The sequence below is a fragment of the Ascaphus truei genome, chromosome 2 (genome assembly GCF_040206685.1).
Source record: "Ascaphus truei isolate aAscTru1 chromosome 2, aAscTru1.hap1, whole genome shotgun sequence".
Lineage (NCBI taxonomy): Eukaryota > Metazoa > Chordata > Amphibia > Anura > Ascaphidae > Ascaphus > Ascaphus truei.
Window position 1 is genome coordinate 69,284,013 of NC_134484.1, and position 18,066 is coordinate 69,302,078.

General features: G+C 43.4%; 2 protein-coding genes across 7 annotated transcripts in view; one reads left to right on the top strand and one right to left on the bottom strand.

Annotated features, from left to right (window-relative positions):
- The window catches only part of PTDSS1 (phosphatidylserine synthase 1), a 114,877-nt gene that overhangs the window by 41,638 nt on the left and 55,173 nt on the right, over positions 1-18,066 (bottom strand). For 2 of the 5 annotated variants that reach the window (XM_075582677.1, XM_075582675.1), the window contains exon 3: positions 5,878-5,991. In XM_075582677.1, the coding sequence (XP_075438792.1) occupies positions 5,878-5,991 (114 nt within the window). Of the gene's footprint in view, positions 1-5,877; positions 6,110-6,928; positions 7,025-18,066 lie in introns of those variants that run through there. The other 3 variants (XM_075582678.1, XM_075582679.1, XM_075582674.1) reach the window with 3 other exon arrangements.
- The window catches only part of MTERF3 (mitochondrial transcription termination factor 3), a 76,719-nt gene continuing 64,995 nt past the window's right edge, over positions 6,343-18,066 (top strand). Inside the window, exons 1-2 of one of the 2 annotated variants that reach the window (XM_075582680.1) lie at positions 6,343-6,578; positions 17,933-18,005. The gene's annotated coding sequence lies outside the window, so the exon portion shown is untranslated. The remainder of the gene's footprint in view (positions 6,579-17,932; positions 18,006-18,066) is intronic. The other variant, XM_075582681.1, reaches the window with a different exon arrangement.

Genomic DNA, 18,066 nt, shown 5'->3' on the forward strand with positions numbered 1-18,066 from the left:
CCATGTCAGAAATGACACAATTTTCTTGGAAATTAAATGAGTCCTGGGGTGAATCAGAGATAGACTGTATTGGGAGTAGTGGAAGATTATCGGTTTTATTACCCAGTAAACGGTTTTTTGAACTGAATAACTTTTTTAGAGAGAGTTTGCGCGTAAATTTCTGGAGGTCTATAACCGTTTGAAACAGTTGGAAATTCTGAGTGGGTGCGAACCCTAAACCTTTATTCAAGAGCTTCAGCTGGTCCAAGGAAAGATCTATACCTGATAGGTTAATAACATTATCAGGAGGAATCATTCGTATTTCTTCCTCTTGGACCTGCCTCTGCTTTCCTCGTTTCCTCTGTGACCTTCGTGTTCTCCTCGGCCCTTTGGGTTTGGCTGTAAAAAAGCCGAGGAGGGTTGGCCTGATGATTTTGAGACTTTTGATTGGAATGAGGTAGTGGCTGCTCTATCATCATAACCTGTGGCCCCCCGGTCATCTCTAGAATGGCCGGTTAATCTATCGAAGGACACCGACTGAGACCTAGCCTCATAATCTGATACATCTGAGTCAAAACTCGAGGTCTCAGTCCTGGTGTTCTTCAAAATAGACTTATTTGGATTTTTATTAGACCATTGTTTGGATTGTTTTGGATTACCCCTAGGTGTACTAGAACCTACAAATTCTTTTGTGGTCTGCGGTTTTTGCCAACAATATACTTGGCTTTTAGTATAATCTATGCGGTCTCTCTCAAATTTGGAAAGTTTTTTCTCGCTGATGGTCTCTTCAATTGTATCTACATTAAAGGAAAGGGTTTTATCATTTTTTGTGAATTGTTCCATTCTGGAGAATGGTTTTAACTTAATTTGTAAGGTTGCTATTTCTTCCATGAGTTTTGATTTCTCTAATGTTTTCTGTTTTATAATGAGTTCCATAAGCTGTCTAGAACAAGTATCTAGAATCTTAATCCAGTCTTGTTCGAATTTGTTACTCGTAAACCCAAATGAAGGCACCTTTTTAACACGTAGACCCCTAGGAATTCTGTCACATCTAATATAATTCTCTAGTGAGGTAATGTCCCACCAGAGTCTTATATTACTAACGAGGAGTTTTTCTAATTCTATTCTATCCTATTCTAGCTGACCAGAGACAAACTCCTGTGAGTCGCTATGACGTCATAGCGACATCGAGTGTACTGCAAACTCACATGAGTTTGTCTCTGGTCAGCTAGAATAGGAACTTGGCAGTTAAACTCTGATGTGGGTCACAGATGTGGATCCCACTAGCAATTGATAGGGACTATTAGATCTTTCTATCCTGTGCTGGTCAGAGCTGATTACGAGTGGATGCAGAGCTATTGCTACCTAACAGGAAGTGTCTGTCGGTATACTACTACATTGGGTGTATGTAAGTAGACTGGGGTGTGCATACGCCCAGCTGGACTACCATACTGGCAAATAGGGTTCTGTACTTACCAACACCTGCTTCATAGCGACGCTTGTCCCCAGATATTTTTGTTTACAATCACTGGGGTTCCTCTCTGTTTGGGATTGCACTAAGCTTATTTGTGCAGGCACCAATGCCATGTGCAACACACAGACATTACTATATATAGTGTCAACTTAACTAGTGCTCCCAGCTATCACTGTATCTCATTGCTCTTTAGGATTACAATGTATATGTACCACTATCCTTTAGGGATGTAACAAAGTGTCCATATTAAGAGCTATTATGTTCAAGTGCTGTGTGATACATATTCACATTAAACTGCAAGTCATGTTCAGCATGAATGGCTATTTAAAGGTGTATACCTATGCCATTTGACCATTAGGAGAGATCCACATTTAGGTTTTCCCAAGTACATCGTTTAGGTTTTAACTTTTTTCTATGTTTACTCCAATATATATTAATAAACAATGTATTATTGTCATCTAGTAGAGTTGAGTGCATCACTTAGGGTTCTTGTCTTTCCCACTCCTACACATAGACTGATAGCCACAGATTAAATAGGGTCTGAGGTTTTACAGCTGATGGGAAAATGGGCAGACAAGGTGGAGCCCAAGTAAGGCTGCACGTATAGTGCCAGCGACGTCGCCCGAAAACAAATGTATTGCCGCCGTTGCGTGCGCCGATAGTAAGCACGACGCGAAATTTGGAACCCGGTCAAATTTGATTTTTCAGAGGCTGTCGCCACGTGAGAGCCTCTGAACCAATGATCTGGTCACCCGTGAAGTCGCCGCAAAGCGAATTACAACTTTCGCTAGCGGCGACGGGTGACGTCAACCGTCACGCGAACTATAAGCGTGGTCTAACTCATCTGCCGTCAAATCCTGTTTCTATTTGCCAAAAAAAGAGTTTGCATTAAAAAACAAAACAAAAAAACAAACACCACACACGATTCCTGAACTACCTAAGACATGGTTCGCGATTGTAAGCCGGTGTTTCATGACAACAGGGTTTTAATAGTGATCATGATTAGAACCAACGCTAACACCACCCTAACCCCTGTCACTAGTTTTAAATACCTGGGCTTATGGTTTGACTCCCACTTAACATTCGGGATGCACATTGATACCCTGACAACAAAGACCTATGCCAAACTAGGGGTACTTTACAGGAACAAATCCTCCCTAAGTCTCCTGGTCAGAAAGCGTATCGCACAGCAGATGCTAATGCCAATTATTGACTATGGAGACATAGCATATGGTACGGCACCTCAAACCCACCTTAGCAAACTTGACACCCTCTACAAGTCAATTTGTCGTTTTGTTCTCCACTGCAACTACAACACACATCACTGCGATATGATCAAAGAACTAGATTGGTCAACACTAGAGTCTAAGCGCAAAGTTCACCTTTCCTGTCTTGCCTTTAAATTCTTTATGGGCAAGCTACCCAGCTACCTGAACAAGCTCCTCACCCCTACCACATGCAGCACTTATCACCTGAGATCAGACTCCAAAAGACTGTTCATGGTCCCAAGGCTCAACAAAGTATCCGGCCGTTCCTCCTTCTCTTACTGTGCACCCCAAAACTGGAACAACCTACCGGAGACTCTTACATCCACCACCAGTTTAAGTTCTTTCAAATCTAAGGCTGTCTCACATTTTAATCTGGTCTGTAACTGTTTCATACGCCCATAATATATATTTTCTTTAACTGTGCATGCAATGTCTTGTATATAATGTATACCCTGTTCATTTATGTAACTGTATTTGTAACCATGTATTATTTGTCTTAACTCTATGCCCAGGACATACTTGAAAACGAGAGGTAACTCAATGTATTTCTTCCTGGTAAAATATTTTATAAATAAATAAATAAAATAAATGTTGATGCGATCAGCCCACAGTGAATCAACAGCCTCTGGGTTAAATGAAGACAAACATGCTGTAGCATTTGGATTACAACTATACACTAGGTCTAAAGCCCTGTTACCCTGTCAATCTTCCATTTCTCCATCCTCCCTGCCCAAGCTGCCATTCTGGCAACAAAAACAAAGAGACAAGAAAAAAGTCCCACCATTAATACCCTGCAAAAAAAACCACTACTAGAGCTTATTCAACAGTTAAAACTGCTAAACCTCACTACGCACCAATGTTTAATAAAACTTTATATCTACATACAAAACAATATAAACAGTTCTGCACATCAATTTTATGGTGCTTTTCCAAGTGTCACCCGGTCTGAAACTTACAAGTGACGTAATAATAAATGTATTGATCTGTGAAGTGACAGACTTCAGAGATCAGCACATTTATTATTTAGGGCACTTGTTTTCACTCCTTATGTCAGCTCCTTGTGACCTTGGGCAAGTCACTTTATCTCCCTGTGCCTCAGGCACCACAAACAGATTGTAAGCTCTACGGGGCAGGGACCTGTGCCTGCAAAATGTCTCTGTAAAGCGCTACGTAAAACAAGCAGCGCTATACAAGAACATGCTATTATCATTATATGTTAGGAGATAACAGTGACAAGCGGGGTTGCAGACCAGTCTGAGATGTGATGTGCTCACAAGTGATTTTTTTCCATTTGCTGTATGCTATACCAGCGGTGCGCAAAGTGGGGGGCGCGACCCCCAGGGGGGGCGGAAGATTGTGCTGGGGGGGCGCGGGCAGTTGCAGAGGCCCCGCGCTCTTCCCCCAGGCATTTAAATTAAATGCCGGGGGATCGCGTGAGGCCCCTGCAACTGTTTACTTACCGGGATTCAGCCGTCTGTGTTGCGTCGCCATGGCAACGCGGCGTCAATAGACGCCGCGGCACCATGTGACCTGACGTCACACGCCCACGCAGCGTCATCTGACGCGTCTGAAGGAAGGCAGGGGGGCGCGAGAGCCGGGGGCAGAGAGACAGGGGGGCGCAGCACAAAAAGTTTGCGCTCCCCTGTGCTATACGATGAAGGTTTTGGCCACTTTTATTTTTTATTAACCCACCATAAAACTTATTGGTGTTGTTGAAACCTATCCCAGCTTCAATTGGCAAAGCCAGAATAGCCAGCCTCATACTAATGAGACACAAAATGTCAAAACGCCTGTATGTGAGTAGGTTCACTGGCTATGCATTTAACCCAGGCTGTGCTGAAAAATTGAGTAATTCAGCAGGCATATGCTTATAGGGGACCATATCAAAATTGAGTTGGAGTTAAAGGTGACAGTGTGCTCATTTGTATATTACTTCCCAGAAGATATCCCTGGCTGCAGTGAAAGCACTGTATGGGGGGGGGGGAAGGGTCGCGACTGTTAGAGGCCCCACGCTTCCCCGAAGGCATTTAAAATAAATGCTGGAGATCGCACAAGGCCTCTGTAACATCTTAACTTACCTTGGTTCCAGTGACGCGTCATTTGACGCCGCCATGTCCCCGCGACGTTATTTGACGCCGGAGCCGTGCAGGGGGGGTGGGGGGTGCGCGAGCCAGAGGGAAGAAAGGGGGACACATGAAGGTAAGTTTGCACACCCCTGAGCTTGGAGATAATGGTGACAAGCAGGGTTACAGATGTGCCTGAGACATGGGAGTATGCTCACAAGTGATTCTTTCATTTGCTGTAGACCATGTCATACAGATGTCACTTCACTATGGTCATCAGAAAGACCCAAATAAATATTGGTTTAACAGTAAATATGACAGAGTACAAATGTCTCTGGAAAGGAAAAATAGGCAGAAATGGAAATGAATACAATAAAAAAAAAAAAACACACATCCCTCAGGGTGACCAGATGGCGACATGCGCTAAGCACAAAGCTCATTTCCTATACAATTCAATACAGATTACCCAGGGGGAGGCTATTGATGCGAGATTCAATAAAAACAGGACGTTTTGAACCTTGGCAATCTGTAGCCATCTGGTCAGCCTACCAAAGAACTAAGAGCTAATCAAACACTGCATTGTACCAGTCACCTCTCAAAAAATGAAAATAGGAAAATGGTAGGAAAGGCAGAAACATACCTGCGATTTATATCACACTTTGCAGACTACAGCTCCACGTATATTTCAATGTCAAACTTAAGTTCACCCAATAATGCACACAGTACACTCATTCAGTGCTAGTCAAGAATACATGGCACTGAACAGGTTTAAAAAAAAATGCAGGGCCCATTACTGAACCAATCACTCCAGCACGCAAAATGCAACATTTGTATTGACGTGTAATTGATTGTGCTAAACTTCACCATTAGATTGCAAGCTCCCTGGCACAGATACTCCCTTATCTCGGGGGGGGGGGAAGCATACAATCAATTGAACCACATAAAGATCTGATTTTGCATGCATTTTGGCTGAGTGCAGTGCAAGCTCTCTATAATACTGTTAAGTGCCATCAGGGGCTTGCCGGATGCTCTGCATTGGGCTCACACAAGAAGGCAATACACACCCTACCCTGTACACCTCCCCCCCACTTACCTTGTGAAGGCAAAGTACATGAGGCTGATAGTGGACAGGGTCAGGAGGGTGATGGTGTGGGGCTTGTAGAAGAAATCGATGGTGATATCCTCTACTTGCTGCTCGTTGATCATCCTGAAATGCAGTTTATAGTTAACATCGTCTTTGCTCAGAGTCCTCGCCCTCATGCAGGGCGCCATACCCCAGCGCACGCCCCGTCCATCCGGAACCCAGGACACAGGCACACATCCCCGGCCAAACCATCCTGCCTCCCAGGGGGAGGAGGGAGCTCCTGGCTGCAACACAAAGAAAACCCCCATGGCGTTTGCGGCCACTGCATGCGATATTGCTACTAATATTATCTGTGGGGTTTAGTCATCGTCATTTTTTTTTTTATAGTGATTATAGGAAATGCAGAAATAGAGCAATGCGAGGTTCTCCCCCCCACCCCCCTACAATTGGAAGTTGGACCCGGCCATAGAGGAAGTGCTTTCCTCTGCTGATCCCCCACGTGGGGGGAAGGAGGTACAGGGGCCTCTGCCAACATGTATTGAGTCGGTGCATACTGTAAAGGGAAAGCTGGGGAAGGAAACAGTGCTGTGTGCAAATGTTATCCATGGACGTTAAGAAGCAGTAGCATTTCCATGACCGGTCCTAGTTTTGTTTTTCTTTTTGCTGTCATAGCATTTTATTGAACACTCAAAGGCTTTTTCAGTTAAAGGGTAAGTTCAAAATGGTTGTATTTTGAAAGAGCCATCACGTACACATTGTTCGGGGAGGTAAAATAGTTGGGAGTGAGATCTGTGACGTTTACACGAATTAAGAGCAGACCCTTCAACATTTTTGCACGTAAAAGTAGGTATAAGTGCAGTTCCTCCCTATAACCCGCGCTGCATCTCAATATACCCTCCATATTGTTCTGCTGTTTCACCACTCCTTGGTAAACTGTTCTATTGTTTCCAACTTCTATCCACATCTCTGCCTCTCCCATGCATTGCACCACGATTTACTTTCATCCCAGTTACTTCTGCACACCTCCAATAAAAATCACCCCAGCAAATCCTCGTCTCACCTCCTACCTCCTCTTCTTCCTCCTTTCCTCCTGGTCCTGGCTGTTGGGGATATCTCTACTAATCCTGGACCTGCCCATATACACACCTACACACGCCTCCCTGCTAACGGTGTGTAACCCCTTTCCTTGCCCAGCTCAAAAAGGAGTGGCTGCACAGGTGAATAAAGAAGTGCAGGTTTTGTGCATTGGACTCTCTTTACCTTGATCTCAGGGGCTAGTGCCCGGCAGGCTGGATGTGTAAGCTTTGAGGTAGATGTAGATGTTGAAGCTGATAAAGGGCGCCAGAGCCTTTTAATTGAACAATAACTTGACATTCTTTATTGCTTCCAGACAGGATAGGTTTTCATAGAGAATACTTTCCTAGATCCAACACAGTTGGTCCAGGAAGGTCCGTATGGCTTGGAGTCCTCTTATAACAGCATTATCATTGGGTCTACCACTATAGGGGCACATACCTGACATACTGAAAATAATAAAGGAGACTCCATACGTTTATACTAGTTACACATTGAACATAGTGAAAGACACCACCACCATCCACATCTTCAATTCCTCCCTGACCTTTGATATTTTTCCCTCTTCCTTTAAGCATGCAGTGGTCAAACCCATTCTCAAAAATAACCTAGACCCTACATGCCTTACTCACTACCGCTCTGTATCCCTCCTGCCGTTTGTTGCCAAATTACAGAACATCTCTTGTTCTCCCATATGATCAATTTCCTTAATTCCCATTCCCTCTTGAACCCTTTACAATCTGGCGTTTGTAAAGCTCACTCAACAGAAACTGTGCTCACTAAAGTATCCAATGATCTATAGGAAGCTAAATCCCAAGGTCACTTTCCTGTATTAATCCTACTCGATATCTGCTGCTTTTTATACTGTCACTCTTATCTTTCATATTCTAAACTCTCTTGGTATCTGCAACTCTCCTGGTTTTCATTTTACCTCCCCCATCGCTTTTGCTAACGTCTTCATCTGCTGTTTATCCGCCTGTTGATTTACCTCAGGTCTCTGTTGTGGGACCCCTCCTTTTCTCTCTGCACACTATCCCTTGGTGACCTCATCAAGTCTTTTGGCCTTAGGTATTATATATTGCAGATGATACGCAGATATATCTATCCATTCCTACCCTCACATCTGCAATACCGTCTCAAGTCTCGGATTGCTTCCTGCTATATCCTCATGGATTGTGCTCCGCCGCCTTAAACTTAATATGTCTAAAACTGAGTTCCTTATATTCCCCCTAAACCTGCCCTAATATCCCCTTAGGTCCTATGTTAATGGGAGTCCCCCAGTATGTGCCCCAATCACCAGAACCCAATATAGAGGTTTGGGGTGCTTCAACCATCAATAAGGTTGTAAGCTGATTTTATGTTTAAGTCCAAATTCCTATGTGTTTTAGAAAAGTAATTGTGAGCTTGAACCTGAGCATTATTTGGTTCAACTTTTTACACATTTTCTTATAAGAAGGTCTAGGAGTGCTGAAACTGAACGTGCGCGTCTTTTCAGTCAAAGCTAAGAAAAGAAGGACTTGGGAAATATTTTTATTTCTGACAGTGTATCATGGTATATGTTTATGTACTGTATATGAGCTGGGGATTTCAAAGTCTGTGGTTCCGAGAGACCCTGTGGCTACCAAGCCTGGCTCCACTGAGTCTGCTCGGATCCCGGAGTTGAAAGCCACAGAGATTGCCAAGGTGTTAAAGCCATTTGGGCGCAGGAGTTACACTCAAGTACCCTTGTCCTGGCATGAATGGAAGTCATCGGACTACTGTACCATTTGCCCAGACTTTGAGACGCCTAAGGCCGAGCTCACACTGCCTGCTACGGCCGTGCTTCCATGCACGCCTCCGCTGCGTGCTCCTGCAGCCCAGCGATCTCTGCCCAAGTTGCAGGAGTTGGGTCGCGGAGGGGGGGGGGCATGACCCCGAAGCTAGTTTTTATTTTATTTATTCATTTCCCTTGTGTGTCCCCCCCCCCCCTCACAATTTCAGCAGCCAATTAATGTAAAACGCCTGGGCATTGATTGGCTGCTGAAACTGACGTTACGCTGCTGCAGCCGGAGATCACAGATTGAAAAGACTCCCGCAATTGCAGCAGCGTCGACGTCGCACTTTGTAGCCAATGGTAGTTTCAAGACTGAACACTACCATTGGCTGCCAGGGGTCGGTGACGCGCGTGCGCACGTCACGAAGTGCGCATTGTGAACGGGGCCTCACTCCACGGATGACTTCTGACTCACAGGTGGCAGAGGTGCCAAGTTGGTGCCTGCCCCTGTCAGATTTCGACTCCATCCTTGCCCGGCTTCAGTTGACTAGCAAACCTCTGATTGGCTGGTAGGAATTCTTCCATGCTCTGATTGGCTGGAGTATTTCATGAATGGGACTGAAATACTATAAGAAAGCCAGCAGCCAATTCGGTCCTCAGATTCTAAGCGCCAAGACAGCAGCGGCAAATTCAAAAACACCAAAAGATGCTCTTGGAGAAATAGACGCGAGCCGGCTTCAGAAATTTCAAGACAAGAAATTTTCTAAGTCCCACTTTTCGGGGCCACGTTCTGAAAAGAGAACGTAGCGGTCGCGGCTGGGAGTACATGCCGAAAAGAGTACCAGGACGTATGGTACTATCTCCTGGTCAAGGGATTTTGGCATCTCCGGAAGAGCTACAGCGGTGGCGTCTGGAACTACCTGCCTGCCGATTGGAATTCCAGGACTTTTTGGGCTAAACCCCGGTAACCTAAAGACTTTGTTTTATGGACTGTTTGAGCTAGGTAAGGTTTTTTTTTTTTAGCCCAGATCCCCCAGTAAGTGTTTTTTCCATTGTATATTATAATCCATTGTGGGTATGTCTGTTTCCAAGGAATAAATCACAATTTATTTTACCTCCTTGTTTGGTCAATGTTATGTTCCCGGTTTAAAAGCTGTAAATACCTGGTCTCCCGTGAGAACCCCCTGCTTCAATCCTGTTTGGGGGAAAAACAACAAAAACGCATGGATTGCCTCTTCCTTCTTTTTTTTATTTAAAGATCTCTTTCTTGTCTTCCCATCAAATTTTGGATAACCTACAAAGTTCTCCTTTCCTTTTTTAAGGCTCTCCACTAATCTGCTCCTTCCTACATATCAGCTTTGATCTCTCGTTATGCCCCTGCTTGTCTCTTGCGCTCTACCCATAACTGTCTTCTCTTTGTCTCACTCTCGCCTTAAACCTTTTCCCCTAACTGCACCTTACCTGTGGACCTCCCTCACACTCGGTATACGCCAAGCACCTTCTCTCCCCACCTTTAAGTCAAGCCTTAAAACTCAATGAAACGCTTCAGTAGCCTAGATGGCTATTGTCTCACACCCACACTGCTCCTACCAACCATTGTGTCCAAGCACTGACATCTACTGCATTTATTCCCTCACCTGCTGTCTCTGCAAGTCTCCCTACATACCACTTAGATTGTAAGGGATTGCAGGTATTTCCTTTCCTATTGTCTTACTTTGTTGCACTTGTTTTATAATTCACTGTATTGTTTCTATGTAAAGCGCTGAGTACACTGTGGGCGCTATTTAAATAAAGATATACATAGATGGGTATCACCCAACCTTTGCCACACACCAAACAATCTTGATGCTTTGTGTCTATATTGGCAATGTGGCAATGAGGCACTTTCTCTGTCACTTAGGTAAAAAGTAGGAGAGCAGGTGAGGGTTTTTGTATGCTCAGCAGGATGCATGTTTTCCCCTGTGTGTAAAAAGTGTATAACATCTGTATTTTATTTGTAAGTACAGCTCAACCCCGTTACAACGCGAATCCGCTTATATCGCGATGCAAGTGTGGCTCCCAATTTCTGTATTTATGAACACTTTACAACACGATTATTGGTATCTTAAATACTTTATTGTACAATGCATAGAATTGTACATTATGTCTAACGCGATCCGCTTATAACGCGATGTGATTCTTTGGACCCCAAGCACAGCGTTATAAGGGGGTTGAGCTGTAATGTGTTACCAATTCCCCAGCTGATCACACTAGCTGAAGGTTTTGTGGTACAATCAATGGTTGCAGGAGTCATTGGAGCTCACCTTGGCTTTGACACATTGACATAAATTGGTATAATAGGTAGAGCTGGTCTTGAATAACTAGTACAAAGGATTAGATTGTATGCTCTTCAGGGCAGAGACTTTTTCCTAATGTCTATTTTTATGTATGAAGCACTTACTCCTATTAGGTCATGTGTGTTACTGCTGTAATGCGCTATGTACATGGATGGCGCTACATACATACATACTGCAGGGACTTAATCAATGTGAGCTTATGACAGCACTTACAGGGAATTCCTCGTTCATGGGAAATAATTGCAATTTCTTGTATAGGTGGAGTAGCCCTGAAACAAACGGTAAAGTAATGCTAATAACTATTCTGATATAATAGTACCGGAGATACTGTATGACTTTACTTAAAGCAGCTGTCCAAGCTGCCATTTTTTATTTTTTTATTTAATCCCCCCCCTTTAATATGTGTATTAATACAATCCACACAATAATAAGTAATTAGCTAAGTTGCCGATCGATCTGTTCTCCTGTGATAGATCAATGAAGATTCGGTTCAGAGGCTCACTAAATGGCTGCAGACGAATATTCTGCAGTCAGTGGAATGTATTTGCATATTATTATGACAGAGTACTATTGGGAAGATCATGTGATCAGATACAATTGGTGCACTACTAGAGTGAGGACAGGGCTCAAAAAGGGGAGTGCCAGAGTCTGTTTCAGAAGAGGAAGGATGTGGATGTGACTTTGTAAATGGTTGCTATAGAAACAAAACATGCTTGTTTACATTAAAAATGACATTCTGAATTGTTTTTAAAAAAAAAAAATGGTACATGTATTTTTTCATAGTACAGAACTGATTTATTAAAAAAAAAAAAACACCTAGGTCTGCGGCTTTCGAGTGTGTATTTTATGAAATTCACTTTTCAAAGCCACTCTCTGGCCACATGTGGTACTGTCCCAACAGTCTCCTTGTCTACACAAGAGCATGGATAAAATAAATTCAAAACAGCACTGTGGATGCTAAACAAATGTAAGGCCTCGGCCATGTTTACTGCTTGCTGGCGGAAGCGTGCTCCCGCTCAGCACTGAGGCCCTACAGCCGCAATTAGAGCGACTTTAGTAGGGGCTCACCTGCGCTTCCGCGCGCTTGCGCAGGTCTTAGGGGAATTTAAAATTCCCCCACTTGCCGGCGCGACAGGCCGGTCACGTGAGCGGTTCGCCCAATGAGGGTGAACCAGCTCCGTGACGTCATTGGCCCGCCCCCTGCCAGTGACGCGCCCGCCCCCTGACGGCGCGTGCGGTAAGCAACCGCAAGGCCAGGGAAAGCACCCGCTTTCCCTGAGCCTCAGCGAGCAAGCAGGGAGCATGGACTCGGCCTTAGTGTTCATGATGAAGAGAGAGGAAATATGTAAGATGCAGGCAGCCATCTTAAATGTGACCTAAAATAGGCACCCTGCATGGGTTTTCTCTGCTGGCCCATAGGACCTGGTCATCTTGCACAGCGTTGTCCCTGTCACCTAGGGATGTGCGAACTAATTGCAAACTTGCAAAATTTGCTTTTTTTCAACAACAAGAACAAAAATTGCAGATAAATTAGATGACTAATGTTTGTCATACTGGTCATGTGACTTATTTTTTTGTGTGTAAATATGACAGAACAATTTCTCTATGCAGAATTTTGAAGAAAAAAAAGTTAAAAAATGTGCAACATTTCACACCTATTTAAAAACAAACAAAATAACACAATATTTCTAACTAATTTTGCACAAAAACATAATGGATCGATTTTCTTTACAATTCGCCTGATCTCTACTCATCCAACTAATTCCACCAGTGTGATTATTATGTGCCGCTGTACGTTTTGAAGAGAACTATGAGCATCATTTACAATTAGAAATGCGTTCTAATGTAAGGGACAGCAAAGAAAAATTCCCCTATATTTTAATTGTGAAACTGGCACAGTAGTGTCAAACTATGAGTCGTTAACACTGATTGGCTATCCTACTGACCAATCAGTGAGGAGCTGAAGGAAGCACTTATCACCTTTCCTGGCAGAGATCAGCATTATCACCTTTCCTGGCAGAGATCAGCAGAGCAATGCTTAACCCCTTCCATATGGTAAAATAGTAATTGGGGAGCAGTTACTGAGGCAAAAGAGACACGAGAGGGAAGATACTGGTCCTCAAGTTAAGTTGCAAACAAAAATGTATTAGAAGTTCATATGGAAAAAAACCCATGAATGTTTCGGTACTTTGTGTAGGAACACAATAACTCATTTAGTGGCCCTCTGATCAGAGGAGGCCACACAACCCCGATGATAACGTGTACTTTTTAGGAACCAGACACATAAACCTATCTCTGTGCTAGTGTCTCACAAGGTTATTAATCGGTCCCAGCCAGCACAGTGTTGGAACTCGATGACTGTATATGGAGGGTTAGAGATGTACTTAGCAAAGATAAGGATGTGTTTTCAAAAGGAATACTGAAGGGTAGCAGGGCAATTCCCTGGACGCCTGGACTTTGTGGACTACTCACGGACAACAGACCTCCTGCATGGTGGAATAGTTTTGCCTCAGTCTGAGGGGCAATCCTTCTCATGTGACTGGATGGGATTGATCTACCACAGTGCGGCTCTGTATCCTACTCGGATGAAGGTTGAGCTGGAATTGCTTAGATCCTGAGGGCTGTCATACAAGGTGGTACAAACCCAGGATGGCGGCAAGGATGAAAACGACTTCTACAGTGTACCGTAGAATCTGACAGGGATTCCATCAGTGGTGTCAACACCAAAATATAAGCTTCTTGGAACCTGCTACTCCGACAATTCTGGAGTTCCTGAAAGAGGGTCAGAGCTAGGACTGGGCTCTAGCTCACTGATGGTACAGGTGTCGGCACTATCAGCACTACTAGGAAAGCACTTGGCTTCCATAGATCTTATAGGTCGATTCTTCCAATCGAATCAGACCACAATAAGGATCCAGTTCCTTCTTGGGATTTATCGTTTGTATTATGAGCTCTAACAGGTTCCCCATGGGGCCACTTTTCTCAAGCTTTAGATAAGGACCTAAACGATAATGTCCTGCTGATAGCGGTGACATTGGCACACATGATTGGTGAATTACAGGGAAAGGAACCTTTCCTTATCTTCTATCAAGACGAGGTAATCTTGAGGCCAGTTCAACCCTAATTACCCAAGGTCGTGTCAGAATCCCGTCTTAACCAGGTGATAATATTAGCCTCGTGGCCCAAAACCGTCAAATGACGAATGGATTCTACATACATTAGATGTGGTATGGTGCTTAAAACTCTACCTTTCCAGAATGGAAGGATTTATGCTGTTCATTCTGCCAAAGGGATCAAGGAAGGGGCAAGCAACCTCAAAGTCTACGATAAGTCACTAAATCATAATGGCCGTCAAGAAGACCTACACTACAGGCATACCCCGGTTTAAGGACACTCTCACTTTAAGTACACTCGCGAGTAAGGACATATTTTCAATAGCCCCATACCCCTGTGTCCGTACGCTCGCTTCACGAGTACGGACACTTATTCTGCACTACAGACCACCGTAGTAGTGATGCGCTGATTCCCCTCGCCCAATAGCCAAACGGCAGCTCGCGCATGCGCCTGTCAGCATGTCCTGAACAGCAATCTCGGCTCACTACCTGTACCAAAGCATCGATAAGTGGGAAAAGGGTAGTGCTTCACTTTAAGTACATTTTCACTTTACATACATGCTCTGGACCCGTTGCGTACGTTTATGCGGGGTATGCCTGTATTGAAAAAAACTCAAGCCTAGTGCTGGTAAAGGCCCATTCTGCGAGAGACAAGACTACGTTCTGGGCAGCAAAGGTGCAAGTTGCTCCTGCAGATTTAGGCTGGGTGTCAATAATATGGACTTCAATAACATAATATAAATATATATATATATATATATATATATATATAATCTGTTCTGTAGTATTATTAGATATATATTCAACTCTTAATGCATCATTTGATTTCAATATCTGTTTTTAGCCCCCCTCTCAAGCAGTGCAAGATATTTGGAACACTGCTGTTTGTGATAATTTGTTGCCAATATTCCCAGCAGTTTGAGCTGCAAACTGTAACAATAGACAATGTTGCCTTCGTAATATAAGAATACATTGTAGCTGCCGAGTTACACTGACTGAAATAAATGCAGTTCTGCTCCGGCGATACTGTGGGTTTTTTTTTGGTCGTTTTATTTTTTTGTTTTTATATATATATATAGAGAGAGATAACAGCAGGCTCCAAAGAAATAGGTGCTTGTTCAACAAAAATAACAGGAAACCAGGTGTCCCACCAAGGAGACAAAAAACAGCACTCAAGGTATATTGCAAAAGTGTATTTGAAAAAAAGCAGGCACATATAAATCCAACGTTTCGGTCCTGTATAGGACCTTCCTCAGGGGCGCCCCCTTGTCTCCTTGGTGGGACACCTGGTTTTATATATATATATATATATATATATATATATATATATAATCTATATATATAATCTATATATATATATATATAATCTATATATATATAAATAAATGAGAGAGAGTCAAATAGAACAGTTGGCACTCCTTAGGTGCTGATAGGCTGTAGGTGCTTGCCCCATATGGATAATATAGACATACGTTACCGTTCCAAGGTCTGGTAAAGCAAGAGACAGCACTCAATTGTAGAAAACTTCAAAGTGTATTGGTGAAAATAGTGGTACATCAAGAAACCCAACGTTTCGGTCCTCCAAAATGGGACCTTCCTTAGGAAGGTTCCTCTCCCCTGAGGAAGGTCCCATTTTGGAGGACCGAAACATTGGGTTTCTTGATGTACCACTATTTTCACCAATACACTTTGAAGTTTTCTACAATTGAGTGCTGTCTCTTGCTTTACCCGACCTTGGAACGGTAACGTATGTCTCTATATATATCTAGATATATATAATATATATAATATATCTATATATAATATATATCTATATCTATCTATCTCTTACCCATGTCCGCGGACCCGCTGGTTCCCGATATCTTTGTAGATTTTGGTCCCAGGTGGCTGCCGCGTCACCAATAGAAAGCTGCACTGTCAATGTTGCAGCTTTTTATTGTCTGTCCTGCATTGAACGTGGCAGATGATATTTACTCTCTGTCTTCTCCTGGTCTAGGGTATTAACCCCTCCACCCCCTCTCCAAAAAAAAAAAAAAAGCTCATGCTACTGCTTCAATAACAAAAATAATTTGTTTATTAGACATGGGGAGCCGCAGCGTTCGCGCCCCCCCCCCCACTCCTAAAGACTCGTCATTTGACGCGCGTTGCCATGACGACACGTCGCCGGAGACCGGGCAGAGACCAGATAAGGGAGTTACAGAGGCCTCACGCCTCCCCCGGCATGTAATTTAAATACCGTGAGGAAGAGCGCGGGGCCTCTGTAACCGCCGCGCCCCCCACTTTGCGCTCCACTGTATTAGACACTACAATCTTTTCCAAGACAATGTTTTGAAGGCCGATAGTTCACAGTGCGTATTGTGACAGCTGCGGTATTTATGGCTCTGTAATCTAACAACACTGTTCCATTTCAGTTTGTTTGCACATCGTTAAACAACATTAAACTTTAGTGACCCTCACTCTAGCTTGTAAATGGAAGAGTACATATAGGGTAGTAGGTAGGGCAGTTCTTTAACAGTCATATATTAACAGCTTTGACAGAAATCGAAAAAAACGCTCTACAGACAACAGCACAAAAATTATCTGCTGAAATCAGTTGGTTTAGTTTTCTCCCTTTCATTTTTTGTGTTTTGTTTTGTTCTTGTTTAAACAGGATGATTCAAGAATGTAAATCAAACTCGCTTTAACCTCCATGCTGCCATGATGACTGGCAATTCATTGCTTTGCTGTTCAAGCTTTGTCGTATTGAAGGGGTTAAACTCAACACTACAGTATAGAGCAGGGGTACTCGGCTCCAGTCCTCAAACCCGCCGCCCTCAACAGGTCAGGTTTTCAGGATATCCCTGCTTCAGCACATGTGGCTCAATCTTAGTCTGAGCCTCTGAGCCACCTGTGCTGAAGCAGGGACTGAATAAGCCACCTGTGCGGTCGCTAGGATAGCATGAAAACCTGACCGGGGGGGTGGGGGGAGGCTTTAGGACTGGAGTACTATATAAGCAAAGTGGATTCATTCTCCTGAAATTTCACTTGCAGAAATTTCATTTATTGTAGCTAAATCCTCCAGCTGTAAAAAGAAAAACACCTTAACCCTGGAACTGTTAGTTTCAACCCCCCCTCCCCACCCCCAAGAAATAAAAACACCCCAACCTATTATTTGATACAGATTTCCAATGCACCTTTCCCCATTTTTGGTGTATATTTATTTTGTAATGTAACATAAACCTGGAGCTGCTGTACGGTTCCACGCCGTCCCCTCCCCCAACATTAGAGGACCCCCTGGTTTCCACAGAAATGCCAAGGTTTTGTTTTGCACTGGTGCGTCATCTAAAAACACCCCGACAAATATGGCTGCACAGTCGCCAATAATCTCACAATGATATGTCAGTTTTCTATTGGCCTACAAACCGCGGCCATATTGTGTGGATTAATTGCTTTTATATCAGGAATCTGGGTAGGACCCCCCACCTCTTAAAGTTCGTAACTGAAAACAAATGACATAAACTGCTTCAATTGCCTTTTTACAGTATGTTTACCTGTTTTTTTTCTTCTTCTTTGGCAGATGTGCATGAACCAGCAATACAGTTGGTTTGCAATAATTAAGATATATATTTATATACACATTTGCACATCCATACACATTTGCACACACACATATATATACACACAATAGATATATATATGTGTGTGTGTGTGTGTGTGTGTGAGAGTGTATAATATATATTTTGGAGTTTTGTTAACAATCTTTCTGCTGGCTACAGATATCCCTGATCTATTTGTGTTTTTCTCCCCAGACCTGTGCAAACTGTGCCTGTCCTGGGAAAATCAGGACATTTGGTAGCTTTACCGCTTACATTTGAAGAACAGGTAGGTCCTGTGGAGCATCAACACAAGACTCTGCGTTTCACAACCTGGACACTAAGTTCTA